We start from the raw sequence: 21664 nt of genomic DNA, 5'->3' as shown, positions 1-21664 counted from the left end.
ACTCCCGAATGGCACATATGGCACACAGGCAACTCCATTCCGTAGCGGAATTACCTTTGAGTGGGAGAATTAACGCGCACTAGCGCAAAACGGCAAATTCGCCTTAAGCGGGAAAACTATTTGCTGGCTTAAAAGGCACTCGGGACGCTGGGATCTCAAATCGTAGGAAACAGCTGTCCCATACATGTAAAACAAAGGCTCAATAGCGCAATTAGAGGTTTCACACAGCAGCGGTAAAAAAACCCCGGGCAGACTGACACGGAACGAACAGTGCATCACTCACTCGTTTCAGGAGCGCCGTCTGTCACTTGTGAACTTGTTCTGCCCCTGCCAACCAGACTAACAAACCGATGTCTGAAACGGCAGAACCCATTTGAGAACTGATTTGTTCTGGGTTACCAATCAGGGGCCTCAGGGGAACACACCTCCTTAACTGATAGGCCAGTGTAACCATGACACCGCTAACATGTAAGCAAGCACCGAAAACGGAGGCTTTCTCCCGCCAGTATGATTAACTACCAATTAATGTGACATAGAAAGGACAGAATGTTGAAACTGTACTATTCATGAATATGTTTATATATCTAATGTGTGCCTATGTAAATAAAATAAGAAACAAAGAAATGTATTGTAAATTGCCAGAAAATTGAGTGAACATGTACAATTGATGGGGTGTAACATGTGATTACCATGGAAACTAATGAGTGCCAATTGAGAATGACCATTATGACACATGTGAGAGTTTAAACATGTATAAAAGCGTCATTTTGTTTAGTCAGATGTTAGTGAGCAAGGCGGAGGTTGCCGCCGAAACGCGTGAGCAGAAGTTGATATGAAATAAAACTCTTGAACTAAGATACACGGAGTCAGCGCCTTCTTGGATGGTGAAGTTTGGTGTGGTATTAATATATATATATATATATATATATATATATATATATATATATATATATATATATATATATATATATATATATATATATATATATATGTATATATATGAAGCCCTGCAATGAGGACGCACTCCACGAAGGACGGTTAACAAACCATTTATTTCAAGGACTGCTGGTTTCCTCCCAATTATTTCATCTGCCTGATGCGTTTCGGAGCTGCAAGCTTCTTCTTCTTAGGCCATTTAATGAGTCCACAGCAGTATCAACTCTTCACGTTCCCTGCATGATATCCATAATTTATGAGCTTTCGGTGTGCCCGTTCTGGTAACTGATTTTTACAATGCATGCTGGAACGTGTAGTGTTAATTAATGATTGATTTTAATCCTCCAGTGATTCCATGCAACTACAGTATTATTTTCAAATGTTTATAGTTTCTTTAAAACAAAGCACTCCAGTGTGACTAGGGGAAATTAAACAAACAGTTTCCAATTAGTTTGTCCTCTGTGCCGCTTACCGGGTTAGAGCAGTTCAGTGACCCTGCGGACCCGTATACTATTTTCCAGGCGGTGTGAATCCTCCACGCCTGGTCCTGCCGTGTATTTATGTTTCCATATGACGCCCTGCAATGAGGACGCACTCAACGAAGGACGGTTAACAAACCATTTATTTCAAGAACTGCCGGTTTCCTCCCAATTATTTCATCTGCCTGACGCGTTTCGGAGCTGCAAGCTCCTTCTTCTTAGGCCATTTACTGAGACTACAGCAGTATCAACTCTTCGCGTTCCCTGCATGATATCCATAATTTATGAGCTTCCGGTGTGCCGGTTCTGGTAACTGATTTTTACGATGCATGCTGGAACGTGTAGTGTTAATTAACTAGTGATTTTAATCCTCCAGTGGATTCCGTGCAATGAGAGTATTATTTTCAAATGTTTATAGTTTCTTTAAAACAAAGCACTCCAGTGTGCCTTGGGAAATTAAACAAACAGTTTCCAATTAATTTGTCCTCTATGCCGCTTACCTATAAACATTTGAAAATAATACTGTAGTTGCACGGAATCTACTGGAGGATTAAAATCACTCGTTAATTAACACTACACGTTTCACAGACAACAGATTATCCCGCAAATGCTGTAAGACCTGAGACACATGTTTTTCATGATCCCCAACATGCTGTGAAAACGCCAAAATGTCATCGATATACACAATGACACAAATATCCAGCAAATCCCTCAACACCTCATTGATAGAAAACTGGAACGCTGCGGGGGCATTACAAAGCCCGAAGGGCATAATGCAATACTCAAAAAGACCGTACTTCGTTCTGAAGGCGGTCTTCCATTTGTCCCCTTCACGGGCATGAATGAGATGGTAAGCCCCCCACAGGTCCTGTTTTGTAAAGATGGCAGCATGTCGTAGTTGGTCCAACAACATCGAAATCAATGGGAGAGGGTATTTGTTTTTCATGGTTACCTTGTTTAAAGCCCTATAATCAATGTAAGTGCGTAATTTGCCTCCCTTCTTCGGTACGAAGAAGAGAGGAGAAGAAACGGGGGATGAGGAAGGTCGAATAAAACCTGCAGCTAACATCTCGTCCAAATATAGCCGGAGATGTTGTGTTTCCGGTTTGGACAAGGCATACATTCTGATACAAGGCAAGCTCCCCCCCGGAACCAAGTTGATACGACAGTCAAAAGAACGGTGAGGTGGTAAAGCACCGGATTTGACTGTATCAAAGACATCCACAAATGACAAAAGACATCCGCAAATGACATAAATTGTCGTGGAATACCAGCACCTGTCATGGCACACCCAGAAGCACATACCAAAGGGGATACCCAATTAGAAGCCTCCTGATAGCAATGTTGCAGACATTATCCTTAGTCCAGGGTAACCGTACGTCTCACCCAATCAATTTTGGGATTATGGGTTTGCAACCAGGGCACTCCCAGGATCACACCAAAATCTGGAGCATCAATAAGATCAAAGCTCAAAGACTCTGAATGACCATTATCACAGATCAGAATTAGTGGCTCAGTTTGTTTCACGGTCAATCCGGAGGACAATTCAGTGCCATCAACTGCCCTCACTGGCTCTGGGTGGGTCTTACAAACACAAGGGATGTCAAATGTCTTGGCCAACTGTATATCTATAAAATTCCCTGTGGCACCGGAATCCAGAAGAACAGGAAAGGTGTATATTTTGTTACCAGATGTTACCAAGGTAACTGTGATAGTAAAAGGACGCGGTACTCGAGATACCAACCCTGCCACATCATAAGGATTGCAATCATGTACGTTTTCCTGTACAGGAAACATTCCTCCCTGTTCGACAAAGGCTACGGACTTCCGTACAGGCACTGAAGAGGGTTTAACTGTACATTCACATGCAAAATGCCTGTTCCCACCACAATATAAACATAGGTTAAGCCTTCGTCGCCTCTCTTTCTCCTCCTTGGACAGGGGACCTCATACACTCCCTATCTGCATAGGCTCAGGATGATTCTTTTCTCCTGCCTCAGTTTTAACCTCTCTACGACCAGCATAATACCTGGACATGGGCAAGCGATACCTTTCCCCCTTCCTCTCTGATAACCGGTGATCCATTTTGACCACTAGGTCAATAAACTCAGTACAGTCTTCAGGGGGATCAACAATCTGTGATATCACATCTTTTAACTCCTCACATAGACTCTGATAAAAAAGGGAAGTTCTTTTTTCATTGGGCCAATGTTTCTCTGAACCCAAACGATTGAAAGTGGCTATATACACCAATAGGTCCTGTTTACCCTGCCGTAATTTAAGGAGCTCAGCCTCGCTAGCCTGCATAAAGGTATGCTTTGCACACAAACGTCTCATCTGCTCCTTAAAAGACTTAAAATCATATAGAATGGGATCATCATTATCCACCAATGGAACAGACCATAATGCAGCTGTACCAGCCAAATAAGATATCACAAATGCAACCTTCGCTGCACCATCTGAAAAAGCCGTTGGTCTGCACAAAGTGCAAATGGCATTGGTTCATAAATATGCCATATTTATTGCTGTCTCCTGAAAAACGCTCAGGGACAGCCAAAGGCACTGATACAGATGTATTAACAGTCACTGCAACTGCACACTACCTGAGCTACCAGAGGTACGATCATAAAGGAAAGTGGCGTGTTGCACTGGTGTTCTCCCAACCCCCACCTGTTCCTGCCTCAAACCCCTCACTTCTTCCTGTAATGATGTGAGAGCCTTGGCCAATTCCTGTAACGAAGGACCCCCCCCCCCAATGCTCCAGTCAATGGGTCCACATCCATCTTCGCTCGGGTAGTATACAATTAGTGGGCTTGGGTTTCTGTTCCGACCCCACTCACCTGGTAACATAAGTACTACAGGAGCGAAGATGGTCCGAGTCATCGCCTAAAGTGCCTAAACCCCCCGAGTGATAATCAATTATAATCACCCGAGCGGGCAACACACTCGGGGAAGAACCGGTTAACGTCAAATATTCAAGGTAATACAGATATTCATATGGCCATCCTCTAGACTGCAGGCATACCACATCTCCATACCAGGAACATACTGCAGCAAGTAGAAAAGAAAAAGAGATAGCAGATTAGAAGGAAGAGATAGACCCAATGGAATAAACAATAATATCACCCTTTGTACCCCTTCCCATCTGACCCTTCACATACCCAAAACAAGATATGGAACCGCTCCAAGGGCAATCTTGAGGTGTCTTGATGAATAAAAGAGAATAGGGATGGGAAGGAATCCACAAAGGGCAGTTCTAAAACACCAGGTTCTTCCAGATTGCGGGAAAAAAGGAACACCTCCAAATGTACAAGTGACCAAAAAACCCGCTAGCAAAATCCCTTCTCAGTGCACTGAGATAACAAAAATCAATAACTGAAGGATATAGACAATTATATCTTGCCAAGAGTCCACAAAAATCCACTGCTTGTTTGAAGGTGATTCCTAGTATATCCAAGATAAAACTGTAGAGGAAATGATGTCCCACAAAGAGTCTGCTCTTGCCGGATAACAGAATGAATCCTTAACAGCGAAAGAGAATCCAATGATGGGCCAATAAAACAGGAGTCCAAAAGTAAAAATCACCATGGAGCAGAGAACGCAAGATCCAGACAGCAGGACGCCAGGATAGCAAAGGCCAAAGTACTTCCGGGGCCCAAAAACCGGAATGGAACCCAAGCAAGGAAAGGATGGAGAGAGGCCTTAAATAGTAACCAAGGCCCTTCCCATCCGCCTATCGCTAGGCAGAGAACAGAAGGGAGATGCCTGGCCACCTACCCTGCATCAGAATAGAATTCCCGCCACAAGAGGTTCTGCCTCCTGATCCCGCCCGCAAGGTTCTACCCACTCATGTCTGTCCGCAAGTTTCTCGCCTGCATGTGTCCCGCTGAATGAAACTCACCCTCAGCATAACCGCTCACAGGGTCCCGCCCGCAATGTCCGTCCGCAATGCACCCACCCGCAACCCCGCCCACAATGTTCCCGCCGTACCCACCCATAGTGACTCCGCTCACACCTGCCTGCAGAACTACCGCCCGCAGTGTTCCAGCCTGTAAGGTGAGAGGGGAAGAAAAAAAGGAAATCACACGCAACAACAATTTTCCTGTGGTAACTAGGTCGTAACTATAACTACCTACTGGCAACCGCCAGTAGGTAATATATATCAAATCAAATCGAAATAAGCTTTATTCGGTTTTATGTTTAAAACCATAAAAGCAGCAAGAAAAAATGCAAACATGTATAAATGACTCAGTATATCTTTTGCAAAGTAAAAAGGAACCAACTATTAAAAGCAAACTAAAAACAATCTGGCAATTCAACTGAAAGAAAAAGGTACATGCAAAATCAAGAAACGGGTAGAGGGTTAGTAGCACAAGATGCATGGCATCCCCTTTCACCAAGAATTGTGGTTCCATGTCATTTGCCTTAGGGACAGATAGGGTCGGGGGCCGGGGTAGAAATCGTACAAGTCCCAGATGCGAATGGGGCCGTCTCCCTCTTTGGGTTGGGAAGATCACAAATAGGGGACAATGTTCGTACTCTTGAATTTAATTAAAATAAGGTCGCCCGGGATGTCTTTGGGCGACGTACCTAGCCACCCCACCCTCCTGACTGTCAAGATGCCGCCATCTAAGGCAGATGGCAGTGGTCTGTGTTGTTCTAGCCAGGAAATGGCTTTGTTTAAAAGGTCCTGGTGAGTTTCAAATTTGCCCTGACTGGGTGCATGGACCCCAGAGAGAACAGTCACGTAAGGGGCAGCTTCTGGAGGTCGGTTAATCCGATTCCTGCTTTCAAGTGCGGTCCTGGGAGCTCTAAGGGGTACAGGTACGGAGTTAAAAGTAATGTCCCGGCTTCTTGGATTAGGTATAGACATGAGGGGTTCAAGAGTTTGAGCTTTCGTGCGTATCGTTGGCTTGAATTTTTCATTGTTACTGGGGAGAATAGGGTGAATGGGTCTAGCAGTTATTTCAGTTGGAGTATGGATCCTTAGTATTGTATTATCAATACTGGTCAACCTGTCTCCCAGATTATTGATTTTTGTGACCAGGGGTGATAGTGCAGTTATTAACAGTTGCTCGATCTGAGCCAGTAAGGAAAATTGTAGTGGCGATACTGAGTCAGGTATTCTGTTCACAGCCTCAATCGGCAGTAATATAGGTGGGTTGGGGGGAGATAGTGAGGGGCTAGTGCGCATTTTGTCGGAATTCTCAGTGTCATTGTCATTTTCCTCATCAGCATCTCTACCCACTATAGGGGGGGGTAGATACGTCCTGGACGTAGTTCGTAACACATAGGGCATTCAGCTCCTCCCAGATGGACATGATGTGAAACAGTACAGTGAGGGATCAATAATGATAAGATACAATAAAACAACTCAGTACCTCCACCTTCGTAGTAGCCAAGAGGGGTGGCCCGGCCCGGCCTCCTCGTGCCTCTGAGGGCCGCAGAGGGCCCGCCCTTTGCCCGGGCTTAGCCCCGAGCTCAGTCCCGCGTGCGTCCCATGTCGCGGGACCTCCCGTGTGTTTTTCACCGCCTCCAGGCGCGTCGCGGGCGTCAGCGCCCGCAGGGGATGCCGGGAGTGGTAGTTCTCCCTCCGCACAGCGGCCACCTGGTGTTCCTTGGCGGCGGCGGGAGGGAGGGCAGCCGGTCAATGGGGAATTCAAAAACCACCCCACTGGATTTGCTGGCGAGAGATAAGGTGCTCCTGGCAGGTAAGGGTGGCGCTGGCAGTCAAGCGCAGGTAATATATATATATATTTACACATGTCTGTAGGTTGGTTCCCATGTATAATAACAACATGTATTTTACATATCTATTTTTATTGGTCATGCCTCCCGAATCCACTGTATTTTTAAACACTTCTACATGATATTTTTATCACTATTTGCACTTTTGCACGTTATCTTGCACTGACAACTCTATCTGGACATAGATACATTGGTGTCCATTTGGACAGATACTCAAGAGGTTTGTTTTGGCCATCTGCAGCATCTATGGGTTCATAACAATAAATGTTGAGTAGGCTTTGCTATGCATGCATACTTAGGTTAGTTATGATTGTTACCTGGCACCTCCAGGTATGCCCGTTATTCAACAGATGGACAGGTTGTTTAAGAGAGACATTACCCACTAGGATTACATCCTAAACTTGATCAGTTTGCACAACAGCGTTCATATTACACATGCAGGAGATTAATTGAATTTAAATGTATTTTTTAATTCTCCTTTTATATAGCTTATACTTTTAATATGGATTAATTACACTCATTCACTGTTTTTATATTCTGAAAGAATTTTAAGATATTTATGATGTTGCTAGTTGTGCTCCGATGATTATTACGCTGTCGGTTTTATTGTGACTATAAACAAACATGTATTTTGTCTATGTCCATTACCCTTTTCTCAGGCAACCAATCGTGTTATTGTTTACATTGCACTATGCACTTTAAATGCGGCATTGTAACTCCCAAGGCGTCAGGTGATTAAGGCATCTGGTAGTCTGAAACAAGTCATGCAGGCATGCTGAGATTTAAATAAAATTACTCACTTGCACCTTCAACTGGGTTGGTCATCGTCTGTTCGTGTACTGTTCTGGATGATTGGGGGATTGCAGGAGCCCCACATTGCGCTGATGGAATAAAAATCAAGAACTGATTTCTGCTTGTAGTACATTTCATTAAAGTGTCTCGTTGGTTGGTGATCGTCTCCACCAGAAGAAGTATTTGGATATATATATATATATACATATGTCATCAGTGATGTCATTTGAGATGTCATCAGTGATGTCATCAGTGATGTCACTGAACATGTTATGAATGATGTAATATGTGACATCATCAGCAGTGGATTGCGGGCGCACGAGTTATAGTGAATACAACTAACTATAACGGGGGAATTTCAATGGTTTTGTAGGAGTAAAATGTCCAGCTAACTATAACTGGTGTAAAACCTATGTTTTTCAGCGAATTTCAAAGGTTTTTTAAATGCTAATTTCTAACTATAACGAGTGTGAAACCTATAGGCCCTTATTTACAAGCCCCTTGCGCCTCCGGAACGTCACTTTTTATGACGTTCCGGTGGCACAGAAGACTGAGTGATATTTATCAGGCATGACTAAGCCACTTTTTGTGGCGTAATCCTGCCTGATAAATATCAGTCCCTTTAACGCAGTGTCCTGCGTTAAAGGGGCATGCAATGGGTGTTGCTGGGGGCGTTCCCAGCAGCATCCATGGACTTGAGTAATTTATAGCACCCTCAAAGTCAGTCTTTTAAAAATTCCAAAGTATAGGACATGATAATCCAAATCCAAATGTTTCTCAAGAAAAGTCATAAACCGTGTCCGTGGGTCATATCTGCCCAAACGCCGATATTCCGAATGATTGAAAATGACTTTTCTTGAAAAAGATTTGGATTTGGATTATCATGTCCTATACTTTGGAATTTTTGAAAGACTGATTTTAAGGATGCTATAAATTACTCAAGTCTGCCTGAATTGTGTGGGTAAAATTGATACCTAGTCACTTTGAATAAGAATGTACTTACTACTCGTCTAACATTTGGAAGAAATATCTAGTTATATGACAACAGGATACCGACATAACTTGAAGGAAATAAGAACGCCCTGAAGAAGTTCTGTTGTACAGAACGAAACGCGTCGGCTGCCTGAGTGAGGCAACACAAAATGGCGGTTACATACAAAATGGCGGCTAGATACGAAGCAAAGTCGAAAACCACGTAACCTCATACCCTCCTTTTGCCATACTCAGGCAAAGCACAAAAGACTCATGCTAGTCTGAGTCGATATCGATGGTCATGAGGTCATTGAGATGTTGCTGCAACATCATTCTAATGTTCTCTGTTTCTTGTGTTACGGCCTTAGAAACACACACAGTGGCACAAAGTCCACAAATAGCTGGACCGCACTGTAAACAAAGACAACAAGAGAAAATAATTGCTAGAATCGCTCCAAGGAAAGTTAACACTATCCATCCCCATGTGGACAGTAGTCCCCAAAACCATCCCATCACAGACCAATCTCCAGTGTCCTGATGAATGGACTCGGAGATGACATGTAGCTTAGAAATGGCTTTGTATACTGTAGGTGCATTATCCGGAACGTAAACACAGCAACTGGACCCAATCAATTTACAGACTCCGCCTCTATCTGCAAGGACGATGTCTAGAACCATCCGGTTCTGCAAAGTCATAAAGCGATCCGCCTGAAGTTCAGCTGTCAAATTATTCAATGCTCCAGAAGTTATATTTATGGTAGCATCGACCACATGAATTAGGTGTCTGATGTTTCTACTATTTACCATTGGACCCCAAAAAGGAATAAACCCTTTCAGAAAATCTCCTCCCTCTTGTCCGGCTGTGTCTTCCGCATCAATAACTCCTCTACCAAATCTCTTTCTATGGTGATCTGCAGGAGCAGTATATGTTGGAGGAAGAAGAAAAGCTATATAACATGTTCCCAAGAAATGTGTGGGAAGCCATGTATAAGCTTTGTCATGACAGATAAAGTATGTACCTTGGGAGGGCACTAACGGTGAAGGAGTCAAGGGTGTATAGACATATATGTGAGAACAATTACTCCTTTCTTGCTTAATTTTAGTAATCTGACCATTTTTTTGTAAACACAGATTACCTCTCTGGGGTAAGACCCAAATTGGTGTAAATCTCTTCTGTTTAACCTTGTCAGTAAGACTAGTGACGTACCGAGTCACGTTCCATCCATCATACGCTCTCTTCTCGTCCTTGGGAATTTTAATAATATCAGCATTGTTTGCCATGGTTACTATTCCCTTTATCAAAGAGCTATGACTGAAATCCACTCCACCATTATAGGACCCACCAGGAGGATATCGGAGTAGGTTCTGGTATGCACTAGAAAACATAGCCAGATAAGCCCAAGCAGAACCTTCATACGTAAATGGAAGGACTAAATACGGCATCCCTCTCTCTGTGTTATGTGGTATGAGCCCACAAACCCAACAATCAGTAGTATTAACAACCAATTGATGCTGATGTAACAATAGGATAAATGAATTGTTAAGATATTCCATCCTTCTCATCTGCTCATTGTCTGGGAGTGCGTAAAATGTATGCAGAGAAATAGTAGTAGAGGAAATCAAAGAAGTAAAGTAGAAGTAGGGACAGGTGTCGGCTGCATACTGTGTATGATCCATCCTACACATGCTAATAAACTGCATAAACATACTGAAATACATAATGCTACGCCACAACGACTGAATAATAATTTCTTATAATGTTTTCTCATCATTATTTTTACATCATTCTCTTTTCCTGCGCTATCCATTGCTCTAAAGGCGTTGCTCACGATAATCTTCCTTAATCACTTGGCTGTGATTGTTAGCCGTCCTATGACACTGCAAGTCCTGTTGACCTAGTCACTATTCAGGTCACAGCCTAAGACTCCTACCGTGACCCTGCAACTTGATGGATAATGGAAAAGAATGTTTCTCTTCTTAACAAAAACAAATTTATGAAACACACAGACTTTAAATGTCCTTAGGCAGTCTTTCTCTCAAGTTATACCGTGTCTTGCCAGGTATCGTCTGGTCCTTGAACAATGTTTCTGGATCCGATGTGTTTAGTCGTAGGTGTGGAGGTACAGCTTCCTGTAAAACGTCGTCGTCCTCTTTCTCAGAACTAGTCTAATCCAGGCGTGCACTGCTGAACGGTACGAGTTTGGGTACCTTTTCGCGTTCACTGTCACCAACGCCTTCTCGGACCCACTGGTCGTAAGGTAAAGGCAATGGTACTAGGCATGGGCGGAAAATCCGTTCCGCTCGCGGATTTTGCGGATTTTCGGGAAATCCGCAATCCGCGAGATTTGCGAATTTCCTGCAAAATCCGCAAATCCGCGAGCAGCGGATTTTGCTCGCACTGCTCGCACTGTTCGCGTGAGTTCGCGCCCCGCGAATAAGTGCGAAATTGCGGAAATACGATCTAAGCAAAACTGAAAGTAACTACTTACCAGGTTCAAAAGTTCAGGCACATCATTAGTAGCCATTTCCTGTAGTGCTTCCTGAGGGGCCCCTCCAGAGTTCAGTTGCCAGTTGAAACTATTATGTGACCCTGCTCTGAACCTCAGAATAGTTACACATATGCCACAAAGGTCATGAATTACAGCTAAGGGAGACAAGCAGGAGCCAGGCTGGAAGTTAAAATCCATTAATCAGCCCCTAATTCATTATTGGGGCAGGGCAGGTGTTGTAACTAATTTTGCAACAATGAAAGCACTTAGCAAGTGCAAAAGATCACTAATCAGGGCGCACTAAGGAAGCAGGTGCCAGCTAAAAAAATATTCTGTGACACATTAATCAGCCCCAAATTAATTCAGGTCACTTGAGGCAGGGAAGGTGTGCTTTGCTTTGCCGAAAATAATGTACACTGGACAACCAGAGGGTGTGGTGATGAAACAGAGGGTGGCATGGGTGGGCCAGAGGGTGGCATGAGTAGTCAGAGAGTGGCAGTGGTGACAGAGAGTGGCAGTGATGAAGAAGAGTGTCCCAAACAGGTTGGACACGTAGAAACAACAAGTTCGCAAAACTTGCGACCCGACAGGTAAGTTCGCAAATTGCGAAATTGTAAAAACCCTCGCGAACTGGCAGAAACACGGGCGAACACAAAAAAAAAAAAAATCCGCAAATTCGCGGGAATTCGCGGATTTTGCGGATTGCGAGTTCGCAAATCCGCAAATTCGCGGATTGCCAATCCGCAAAATCCGCTCATGCCTAAATGGTACCCGCTTACAGTGCACGCCTTGGATCCAGTTTCGTTTTCCGACGACCTTCACTGCTGTACGGGTAACCAGTAGGACTTGTCTCGGCGGCCCCCAACGAGGTTCCAGATTCTTTTTCCTCTGGAAGTTTTTTATACACACCCAGTCTCCGGGTTGGATGGAGTGTCCTGGATCTGAGGAGGCCTCCGGTAAAGCGTTTTGGATCTGTTGACAAATAACACGCAATTTAGTGGTGAGGTCGTGCAAATAATCAACCAACAATGGATACGGAATATCTGAGTACTTTTTGGGACGAGGGACTCCCCAGACATTAGCTGGGCGTCCAAAAACAATCTCATATAGGTTAAGCCCCAAACGAGAATGGACAGTCGTTCTTGTTGAGAGAAGTGCTAAAGGCAAAGCATCAGGCCAGGAAAGGCCTGTACTGGTCTGAATCTTTGCTAACTTAAGTTTGAGAGTGCCATTGTAACACTCTACCAAACCCGTTGACTGAGGGTGGTTTGCCGCATGAAATTTCTGTCTAATTCCAAGACCCACACACACTTTCTGCATAATCTGACCTACGAATTCACTCCCATTGTCACTCCAGACAATGCGTGGCAAACCAAACCTCGGGAAGAATTCCTTCATAAGGACTTTGGCAGTAGACAAAGCAGTATTGTCCTTTAGGGGGTAAGCCTCTATCTATCTGGAAAAGGCGCAAACCACCACCAGGACATACTTAAGATTATTGAAACGTTCCATGTGGATGTAATCTATTTGCAGTACCTCAAAAGGATATGTAGGGGGAGCAAAGTGACCTGCTGGAACTGGAGTTCCCTTTCCTGGATTATGCATTAAGCAAACAATACAGTGCTTTACTACATTTTCTGCACATTTAGGAATATTTTTGTTCTGCCATACTGGAGCTAGGAGTTTACATATACCCCTTGCATTAATATGGGCGGGTCCATGAGCCATAGTAACCCCAGGTAATACATACGCATCTGGTAACAACCATCGCTGATGCTCTGACAATTCCGTCCAACATCCCATCGTATCCAACATTCCCGTACTTTCTTTCCACTTACTCAATTCCTTCTCAGTTGCTTCCTTCTGAAACATTTTCACGCTCTCCACTGTGTCTTCACACATACCAGCATCTGGGACCCAATTTGCCGGTCCTGCAACATACATGCGACTTTCAACATTTTGTGCCATTTCCCTCGCTATTTCATCCGCAAATGTATTCCCTCGACCCACATCATCAGTAATCTTTTTATGCGCACTACACTTCACAATCGCTATTTGAGTAGGCAAAGCAAGTGATTCAAGAAGGTCAGTTACCAACTGACCATGCTGTATTTTAGTGCCGTGGGAGGTAAAGAATCCTCTTTCTCTCCACAAATGGCCGAAGCTATGGGCAAAGCCAAACGCATATTGACTATCTGTGTAAACAGTCACTATCTTTCCTTTCGCCAACACACATGCTCTTGTCAACGCAATTAACTCTGCAGCTTGCGCTGAATGCTGTGAAATGCGTGCAGTGTCCACTATCGTATGTAGGGTTGTAACAGCATAAGCTGCTGTTGTCTCACTATTAGGAAGCTTAAAACAAGACCCATCTACCCACAGGATCCCATCCGGATACGTAAGAGGTGTATCTTTCAAATCAACTCGACCCTTATTTTCTTCTTCCGTACGAAGAAAACAATCATTCTGATCTTGTACATTTTTCTCATCCAAAATAGGCAACAATGTTGCTGGATTCAGAACATTACATCTCCTGAAATGTATGTGACTAGCTAAAAGCGTCAACTCATATCCAGACAAGCGGGCACTCGTCAGTGCTGGGTGGTTTTTGTCCTGTTCATGACAGTATCTACTGCGTGTGGCACCATAACATTAAGAGTTTGATCCAACACCAATCCAGCAGATTGACGAATAGAAATCGCTGCTGCCGCAGTTGCTCTAAGACAACTGGGTAATGCTTTAGCAACTGGATCTAATGTAGCCGAGAAATAGGCACATGGCCTTTGTCTACTTCCGAATTGTTGTGTCAGAACTGATAATGCACAACCTTCTCTTTCATGAACATAAAGTGTAAAAGGTTTACTGTAATCTGGAGTACCCAACACAGGAGCCGAACATAAAGCAGTACGTAAATCAGAAAAACTCTTTTGACATTCATCAGTCCAAGAAAAGGGTTGGGGCGTATCTTTCAGAGTAAGTGCCAACAAAGGTTTAGCTAGTAAAGAAAAGTTCGGAATCCATTGTCTACAATACAAGGTAATACCTAAGAAAGCACGCATCTCTCTTTGTGTGGATGGTACAGACATTTGCGCAATTGCTTGGATACGCTCTGGGGTCAATCGCCTTCCATCCTTCGACAAGAGATGACCTAAATAGGTAACCTCTTGTCGGCAATATTGTAACTTAGAAAGCGAAACTTTGTGGTGTAAATCGGACAAATGTCGCAGAAGTGACACAGTCGCATTCTTACAGATATCTTCTGAATCGGCAGCCACTAACAAGTCATCCATATATTGGATAAGAGTAGCACCTGATGGCAAAGAGAAAGTGTCAAGCTGAGACTTCAAAGCTTGACTGTAGATGGAGGGACTCTCACAATAACCTTGAGGAGCGCGCTTAAATAGAAAACTTCGGCCTCCAAGAGAGAAACCAAAGAGATCCCTACTTTCCTCAGCAATGGAAATGCTAAAGAAAGCATTTTTGAGATCAATAACCGAAAACCAAGCTGCCGAAGCAGGAATCATAGTAAGCAAAGCAGTGATATCTGGAACAACAGGAAACTGAGGAACAAAAATTTTGTTGACCTCTCGAAGATCTATCACAAAACGATACACAGGTGGCTGAGAAGGATCAGTACGCTTCAGAACAGGCAAAACAGGACTGTTACAAACATTTCCTCTGGTCTCCTCGACCACACCCTTGTGAACTAAGTCATGAACAATAGCCAACAGAGCTCTCTCGCCATCGTTAGAGATTTTGTATTGTGGAATGCATGGCAACTTAACATCAGGCTTCACAGTAATCGCATAAGGTGGAATGTGAAGCAAACCAACATCATTCGGACCCGTAGCCCAAAGCGTAGCAGGAAGCGAACGCAGTTCGAGTGGCAGTTTGTCTTTAGATACGTACATTGGAGAAGTCAATTTAGCACCTAAAGTAAGATGTACACCAGAAGGTGAGCAATACAACGGCATGCAGACGTTTCAATAAATCCAACCCCAACAAATTCTCTCCACAACCCGTCGTCAAAAGAAGTGGAGCCTCTAAATCGTACGGGCCAGTGGAAATAGGCAAAGGACAAGAAACACGGTTGCAAACTGGGGCGCCAGAGAATCCCACAGAAACATTGGTTAAGCCATACAAAGGTGCCCCAGGGAGTTTGGAATGCATAATAGAACTTCTCATTGCACCAGTATCCAAAAGAAATGGTTCCGTAACACCCAATGCTACAACATTAACATAAGGTCCATCCTGATCCACTGGAACTGATACGACTCAATTACTCTGTCTAAGGCTGTCCTGGCAAGTGAGGAAGTCAGCATTCTCACCATCTGTGCAATAATCGTCATTGTAATATTGTGCAGACTGAGAATTCCGCTGGTCAAAATAATTTGCAGAGTCCTGAGGGGGAGAGGGACGTCGGTCCTGAGACGACGCACCACGCCCTCTACCTCAGGACACTGACTGAGAATCTCCACAACCCCGTGACTGTGATCCTCCATAACGCTGCAACAGAATCGGACAGCTAATCTTAAAATGACCTTCCTCTTTACAATAGGCGCATTGATTAGGACCCAACGGAAATCGCGGAGCTGGAGATTCAGGTTTTTGCAACAGCTTCTGAAACTGTGGGGGCTGTTGAAATTGAGGCTGAGTAGAGCGAGGAGGATAAGCCTGTTGCAGAAGAACCTTTGTTTTTAATTCTTTGGTTTTCTTCTCCGCTTTCTCCTTATCTTCCTTATCCCTATTCTCATAATATTGAGCAGTAGCTAATATCTGGGCAGTTGAAGAAACAGCCTATGCACTCTCAGATTGCTTCAATTTATGTGATAATTCTGGAAGTAAATTAAAAACGAATTTATCTACAAATAATCGATGTCCACCTTCAGTACTCATATCTTGACCACTATGGTCGATGAAAGTCTCTTCAAAACGAGTAAAGAAATCGGAGACGCTTTCATCACTCTTTTGTTTGCACTCTGCTAACTTATCCCAGTTAACACGTACAGCAGGCATCATCGTTTTCATAAGTTCTATTATTCTACCGTGCAACTCCGTAATCAGATCATCAGGCTTGGCACCACCTACTTGTCCTTCATCTGCGGCCACAAGAGCAGCCCAATTACCACCTAAAGCTTGATCATGGTCTTGTCTACGAATTTTAGCCCATAAAGCTTGTGGGACTACATTTCCCATAAGCAAATCAATATCTGCCAAATTCATAATACATGCATTAACAGTCTGAGACAATTCTTTATAATACCCAGCAGGATTCTTGGGAGGGACCGGTAAGGACTGCTTAAGTGCCAACACTTCTGATCTTTTCCACGGATCATGTATCCATATGCGCTGGGAATGAGCGGGGATAGCTGCAACATTACCTGCCTGTGGAACCGCATCCCTCCATATCGGAGGAACTTCTCGCATAGGATATTGTGCCATTTTATGACGAACCGCAGGATCAGGCTCAAGAGAAGTTTGAGAGAAGAAGGAAGATCGGAAAGTACCAAGCTTCTGAACAGTACTTTCTACATCAGGACCCACAATAAGACCCTTATCAAATTGATCCCGTATTTCAAATAAACCCTAAGGAGGTATATCCAAATCAATATCTTCCCACCCTTTATTAAGAGTCTTGCACATAGTATAAAAGACATACCTCTGTGTAGGCACGTTCCACTGCAGAAAGGTGTCTAAAATATCACGCACACTATACTGTAAACTACTCGTGATCCAATTATGGGCAAGAGAATCTAACTTAGTCTGTTCTTCCAAATCTGGGATCTGACTACGAGATTGTCTTTGAGACGAAGCAGGAGAAAAGAAGAGAGATCCAAGAAAAGGCGACAAAAGACCAGAAACAGTTTCAACTAAACGATGTCGAGCTGTAGGGGAATCTGACACTAGAACAGAAGACAACGTATTCTGCAAAACAGGAGAAGAAGCAGTAGCAAAAAAGGGTAAAGGAGACTGAGACACAGGAATTTGGGGTACAGAAGTCGGTGGCAAATGGGATGGAGGTGGAATTACAGGAAGAGGCAACTGTGCAGGAACCAGAACAGCTGGATTAACAACAGGTTGTAATGGAGGTGCATTAGCACCTGACACATAAGGTGGAGGTAATGTCAGGAGATGGGACACGAAAGGATCTTTGTCAGAACCCTTATTCTTTGAAACAGTAGGTAACACAGGATAACATCTATCTATTGCCATACGATGCTGTCTTTCCGAAACCTCAACCATCTGATCAGCTTCGTTATTTTTAAACTGTTGGGCAGCCTATAAGATCGTCATATCCTGCTCTTTCTTATCTTTCCTCATTTTCTTTATTTCTTTCGAGAGTTAGAATAGTAAGGTAGACCGCCTACCTTAGGTACCAAGAAACGGCCAGGGGGGATGGGCCCGGGCCGGACTCTGCCGTACTCGAACGGCCTCAAACGGCCCGCTCTTAACCCGGTCTTCGCCCCGAGCTGCGTCCCGCGCTGCAGGAGTTTGAGAATGTGATATAGGGGGGCGTGTTGGGCGGGGGGCGGGCCAGCAGGGAGAGCGGACCGGATGCTGGTTACCGGTCTAGCAGGGGCTCCTGGTAGTTGGAGTCCCCCGCACGCTCGCAGCCCCGCCGAGCCTCACGCCCAAGCCGCCTTGCTGTTCCTCTGGACTAGAAGTCGGAGCCCCACGCACTCCTGTGCGATGCGGCACCCGCGAAGCGGGTGCGGCGAGGTGTGGGCGAAGTCACGTTGAGCAGAACCGCCTGAGTAAAGATGCCTCCGTAGATACAAGAACTTGTGTCCCGCCGAGGAAAGGTGCAGGGCGCCTTTACAACCCTCAGGTGGGCGGGGGCGGGCCAGCAGGGAGAGTGGACCGGATGCTGGTTACCGGTCTAGCAGGGGCTGCTGGTAGTTGGAGTCCCCCGCACGCTCGCAGCCCCGCCGAGCCTCACGCCCAAGCCGCCTTGCTGTTCCTCTGGACTAGAAGTCGGAGCCCCACGCACTCCTGTGCGATGCGGCACCCGCAAAGCGGGTGCAGCGAGGTGTAGGCGAAGTCACGTTGGGCAGAACCGCCTGAGTAAAGATGCCTCCGTAGATACAAGAACTGGTGTCCCGCCGAGGAAAGGTGCAGGGCGCCTTTACAACCCTCAGGTGGGCGGGGGGCGGGCAAGCAGGGAGAGCGGACCGGATGCTGGTTACCGGTCTAGCAGGGGCTCCTGGTAGTTGGAGTCCCCCGCACGCTCGCAGCCCCGCCGAGCCTCACGCCCAAGCCGCCTTGCTGTTCCTCTGGACTAGAAGTCGGAGCCCCACGCACTCCTGTGCGATGCGGCACCCGCGAAGCGGGTGCGGCGAGGTGTGGGCGAAGTCACGTTGGGCAGAACCGCCTGAGTAAAGATGCCTCCGTAGATACAAGAACTGGTGTCCCGCCGAGGAAAGGTGCAGGGCGCCTTTCCAACCCTCAGGTGGGCGGGGGGCGGGCCAGCAGGGAGAGCGGACCGGATGCTGGTTACCGGTCTAGCAGGGGCTCCTGGTAGTTGGAGTCCCCCGCACGCTCGCAGCCCCACCGAGCCTCACGCCCAAGCCGCCTTGCTGTTTCTCTGAACTAGAAGTCGGAGCCCCACACACTCCTGTGCGATGCGGCACCCGCGAAGCGGGTGCGGCGAGGTGTGGGCAAAGTCACGTTGGGCAGAACCGCCTGAGTAAAGATGCCTCCGTAGATACAAGAACTGGTGTCCCGCCGAGGAAAGGTGCAGGGCGCCTTAACAACCCTCAGGTGGGCGGAGGGTGGGCCAGCAGGGAGAGCGGACCGAATGCTGGTTACCGGTCTAGCAGGGGCTCCTGGTAGTTGGAGTCCCCCGCACGCTCGCAGCCCCGCCGAGCCTCACGCCCAAGCCGCCTTGCTGTTCCAGTGGACTAGAAGTCAGAGCCCCACGCACTCCTGTGCGATGCGGCACCCGCAAAGCGGGTGCGGCGAGGTGTGGGCGAAGTCACGTTGGGCAGAACCGCCTGAGTAAAGATGCCTCCGTAGATACAAGAACTGGTGTCCCGCCGAGGAAAGGTGCAGGGCGCCTTTACAACCCTCAGGTGGGCGGGGGGCGGGCCAGCAGGGAGAGCAGACCGGATGCTGGTTACCGGTCTAGCAGGGGCTCCTGGTAGTTGGAGTCCCCCGCACGCTCGCAGCCCCGCCGAGCCTCACGCCCAAGCCGTCTTGCTGTTCCTCTGGACTAGAAGTCGGAGCCCCACGCACTCCTGTGCGATGCGGCACCCGCGAAGCGGGTGCGGCGAGGTGTGGGCGAAGTCACGTTGGGCAGAACCGCCTGAGTAAAGATGCCTCCGTAGATACAAGAACTGGTGTCCCGCCGAGGAAAGGTGCAGGGCGCCTTTCCAACCCTCAGGTGGGCGGGGGGCGGGCCAGCAGGGAGAGCGGACCGGATGCTGGTTACCGGTCTAGCAGGGGCTCCTGATAGTTGGAGTCCCCCGCACGCTCGCAGCCCCGCCGAGCCTCACGCCCAAGCCGCCTTGCTGTTTCTCTGGACTAGAAGTCGGAGCCCCACACACTCCTGTGCGATGCGGCACCCGCGAAGCGGGTGCGGCGAGGTGTGGGCAAAGTCACGTTGGGCAGAACCGCCTGAGTAAAGATGCCTCCGTAGATACAAGAACTGGTGTCCCGCCGAGGAAAGGTGCAGGGCGCCTTAACAACCCTCAGGTGGGCGGGGGGTGGGCCAGCAGGGAGAGCGGACCGAATGCTGGTTACCGGTCTAGCAGGGGCTCCTGGTAGTTGGAGTCCCCCGCACGCTCGCAGCCCCGCCGAGCCTCACGCCCAAGCCGCCTTGCTGTTCCTCTGGACTAGAAGTCGGAGCCCCATGCACTCCTGTGCGATGCGGCACCCGCAAAGCGGGTGCGGCGAGGTGTGGGCGAAGTCACGTTGGGCAGAACCGCCTGAGTAAAGATGCCTCCGTAGATACAAGAACTGGTGTCCCGCCGAGGAAAGGTGCAGGGCGCCTTTACAACCCTCAGGTGGGCGGGAGGCGGGCCAGCAGGGAGAGTGGACCGGATGCTGGTTACCGGTCTAGCAGGGGCTCCTGGTAGTTGGAGTCCCCAGCACGCTCGCAGCCCCGCCGAGCCTCACGCCCAAGCCGCCTTGCTGTTCCTCTGGACTAGAAGTCGGAGCCCCATGCACTCCTGTGCGATGCGGCACCCGCGAAGCGGGTGTGGCGAGGTGTGGGCGAAGTCACGTTGGGCAGAACCGCCTGAGTAAAGATGCCTTCGTAGATACAAGAACTGCTGTCCCGCCGAGGAAAGGTGCAGGGCGCCTTTACAACCCTCAGGTGGGCGGGGGGGCGGGCTAGCAGGGAGAGCGGACCGGATGCTGGTTACCGGTCTAGCAGGGGCTCCTGGTAGTTGGAGTCCCCCGCACGCTCGCAGCCCCGCCGAGCCTCACGCCCAAGCCGCCTTGCTGTTCCAGTGGACTAGAAGTCAGAGCCCCACGCACTCCTGTGCGATGCGGCACCCGCAAAGCGGGTGCGGCGAGGTGTGGGCGAAGTCACGTTGGGCAGAACCGCCTGAGTAAAGATGCCTCCGTAGATACAAGAACTGGTGTCCCGCCGAGGAAAGGTGCAGGGCGCCTTTACAACCCTCAGGTGGGCGGGGGCGGGCCAGCAGGGAGAGCGGACCGGATGCTGGTTACCGGTCTAGCAGGGGCTCCTGGTAGTTGGAGTCCCCCGCACGCTCGCAGCCCCGCCGAGCCTCACGCCCAAGCCGTCTTGCTGTTCCTCTGGACTAGAAGTCGGAGCCCCACGCACTCCTGTGCGATGCGGCACCCGCGAAGCGGGTGCGGCGAGGTGTGGGCGAAGTCACGTTGGGCAGAACCGCCTGAGAACCGCCTGAGTAAAGATGCCTCCGTAGATGCCTCCGTAGATACAAGAACTGGTGTCTTTCTGTTTGGCTTCTTTACGCCAAAGGCGGAAAGAGTCAAACATCGCCGGCCGGGCTTTTCTCTTGAATAGAATTGTTTCCAAATTGTCTAATATAGCAGGCTCAAAGGTACTATGTTGTGGCCACCGTAAAACACCATCTTTTTTAGTGTATCGAATCCATTTTTCATTAAAGATAATAGGACCTAAACCATGTTTGAATAGAGCTCATAAGTGGGAGTTCCAACCGAAGGAATAGGACACAAATCATCTAGGCGCGAATCCCTAATACAACCAAAACAACAAAATTTCTTAAACTTACTAAATCCAGGCATTTCGTAACGAAC

At 47.2% G+C, this 21664-nt stretch overlaps 1 protein-coding gene across 1 annotated transcript; it reads right to left on the bottom strand.

Moving 5' to 3' along the window:
• Nucleotides 1-9203: 9203 nt before the first annotated feature.
• On the bottom strand, nucleotides 9204-10604 carry LOC147673932 (endogenous retrovirus group PABLB member 1 Env polyprotein-like). Its single transcript, XM_086945541.1, has one exon. The coding sequence runs from the start codon at nucleotides 10602-10604 to the stop codon at nucleotides 9204-9206; it is 1401 nt and encodes a 466-aa protein (XP_086801667.1).
• Between the last annotated feature and the right edge of the window lie 11060 nt (nucleotides 10605-21664).

The sequence above is a fragment of the Lissotriton vulgaris genome, chromosome 12, assembly GCF_964263255.1.
Source record: "Lissotriton vulgaris chromosome 12, aLisVul1.2, whole genome shotgun sequence".
In the NCBI taxonomy this organism is placed as follows: Eukaryota; Metazoa; Chordata; class Amphibia; order Caudata; family Salamandridae; genus Lissotriton; species Lissotriton vulgaris.
Note: the sequence above shows the minus strand (reverse complement) of the source record. Positions and strands in the feature narration are given on the sequence as shown.

What these genes read in the sequence shown, in the direction of transcription:
- LOC147673932 (XM_086945541.1), bottom strand. Translation starts at nt 10,604, where the DNA reads ATGGATCATACACAGTATGCAGCCGACACCTGTCCCTACTTCTACTTT.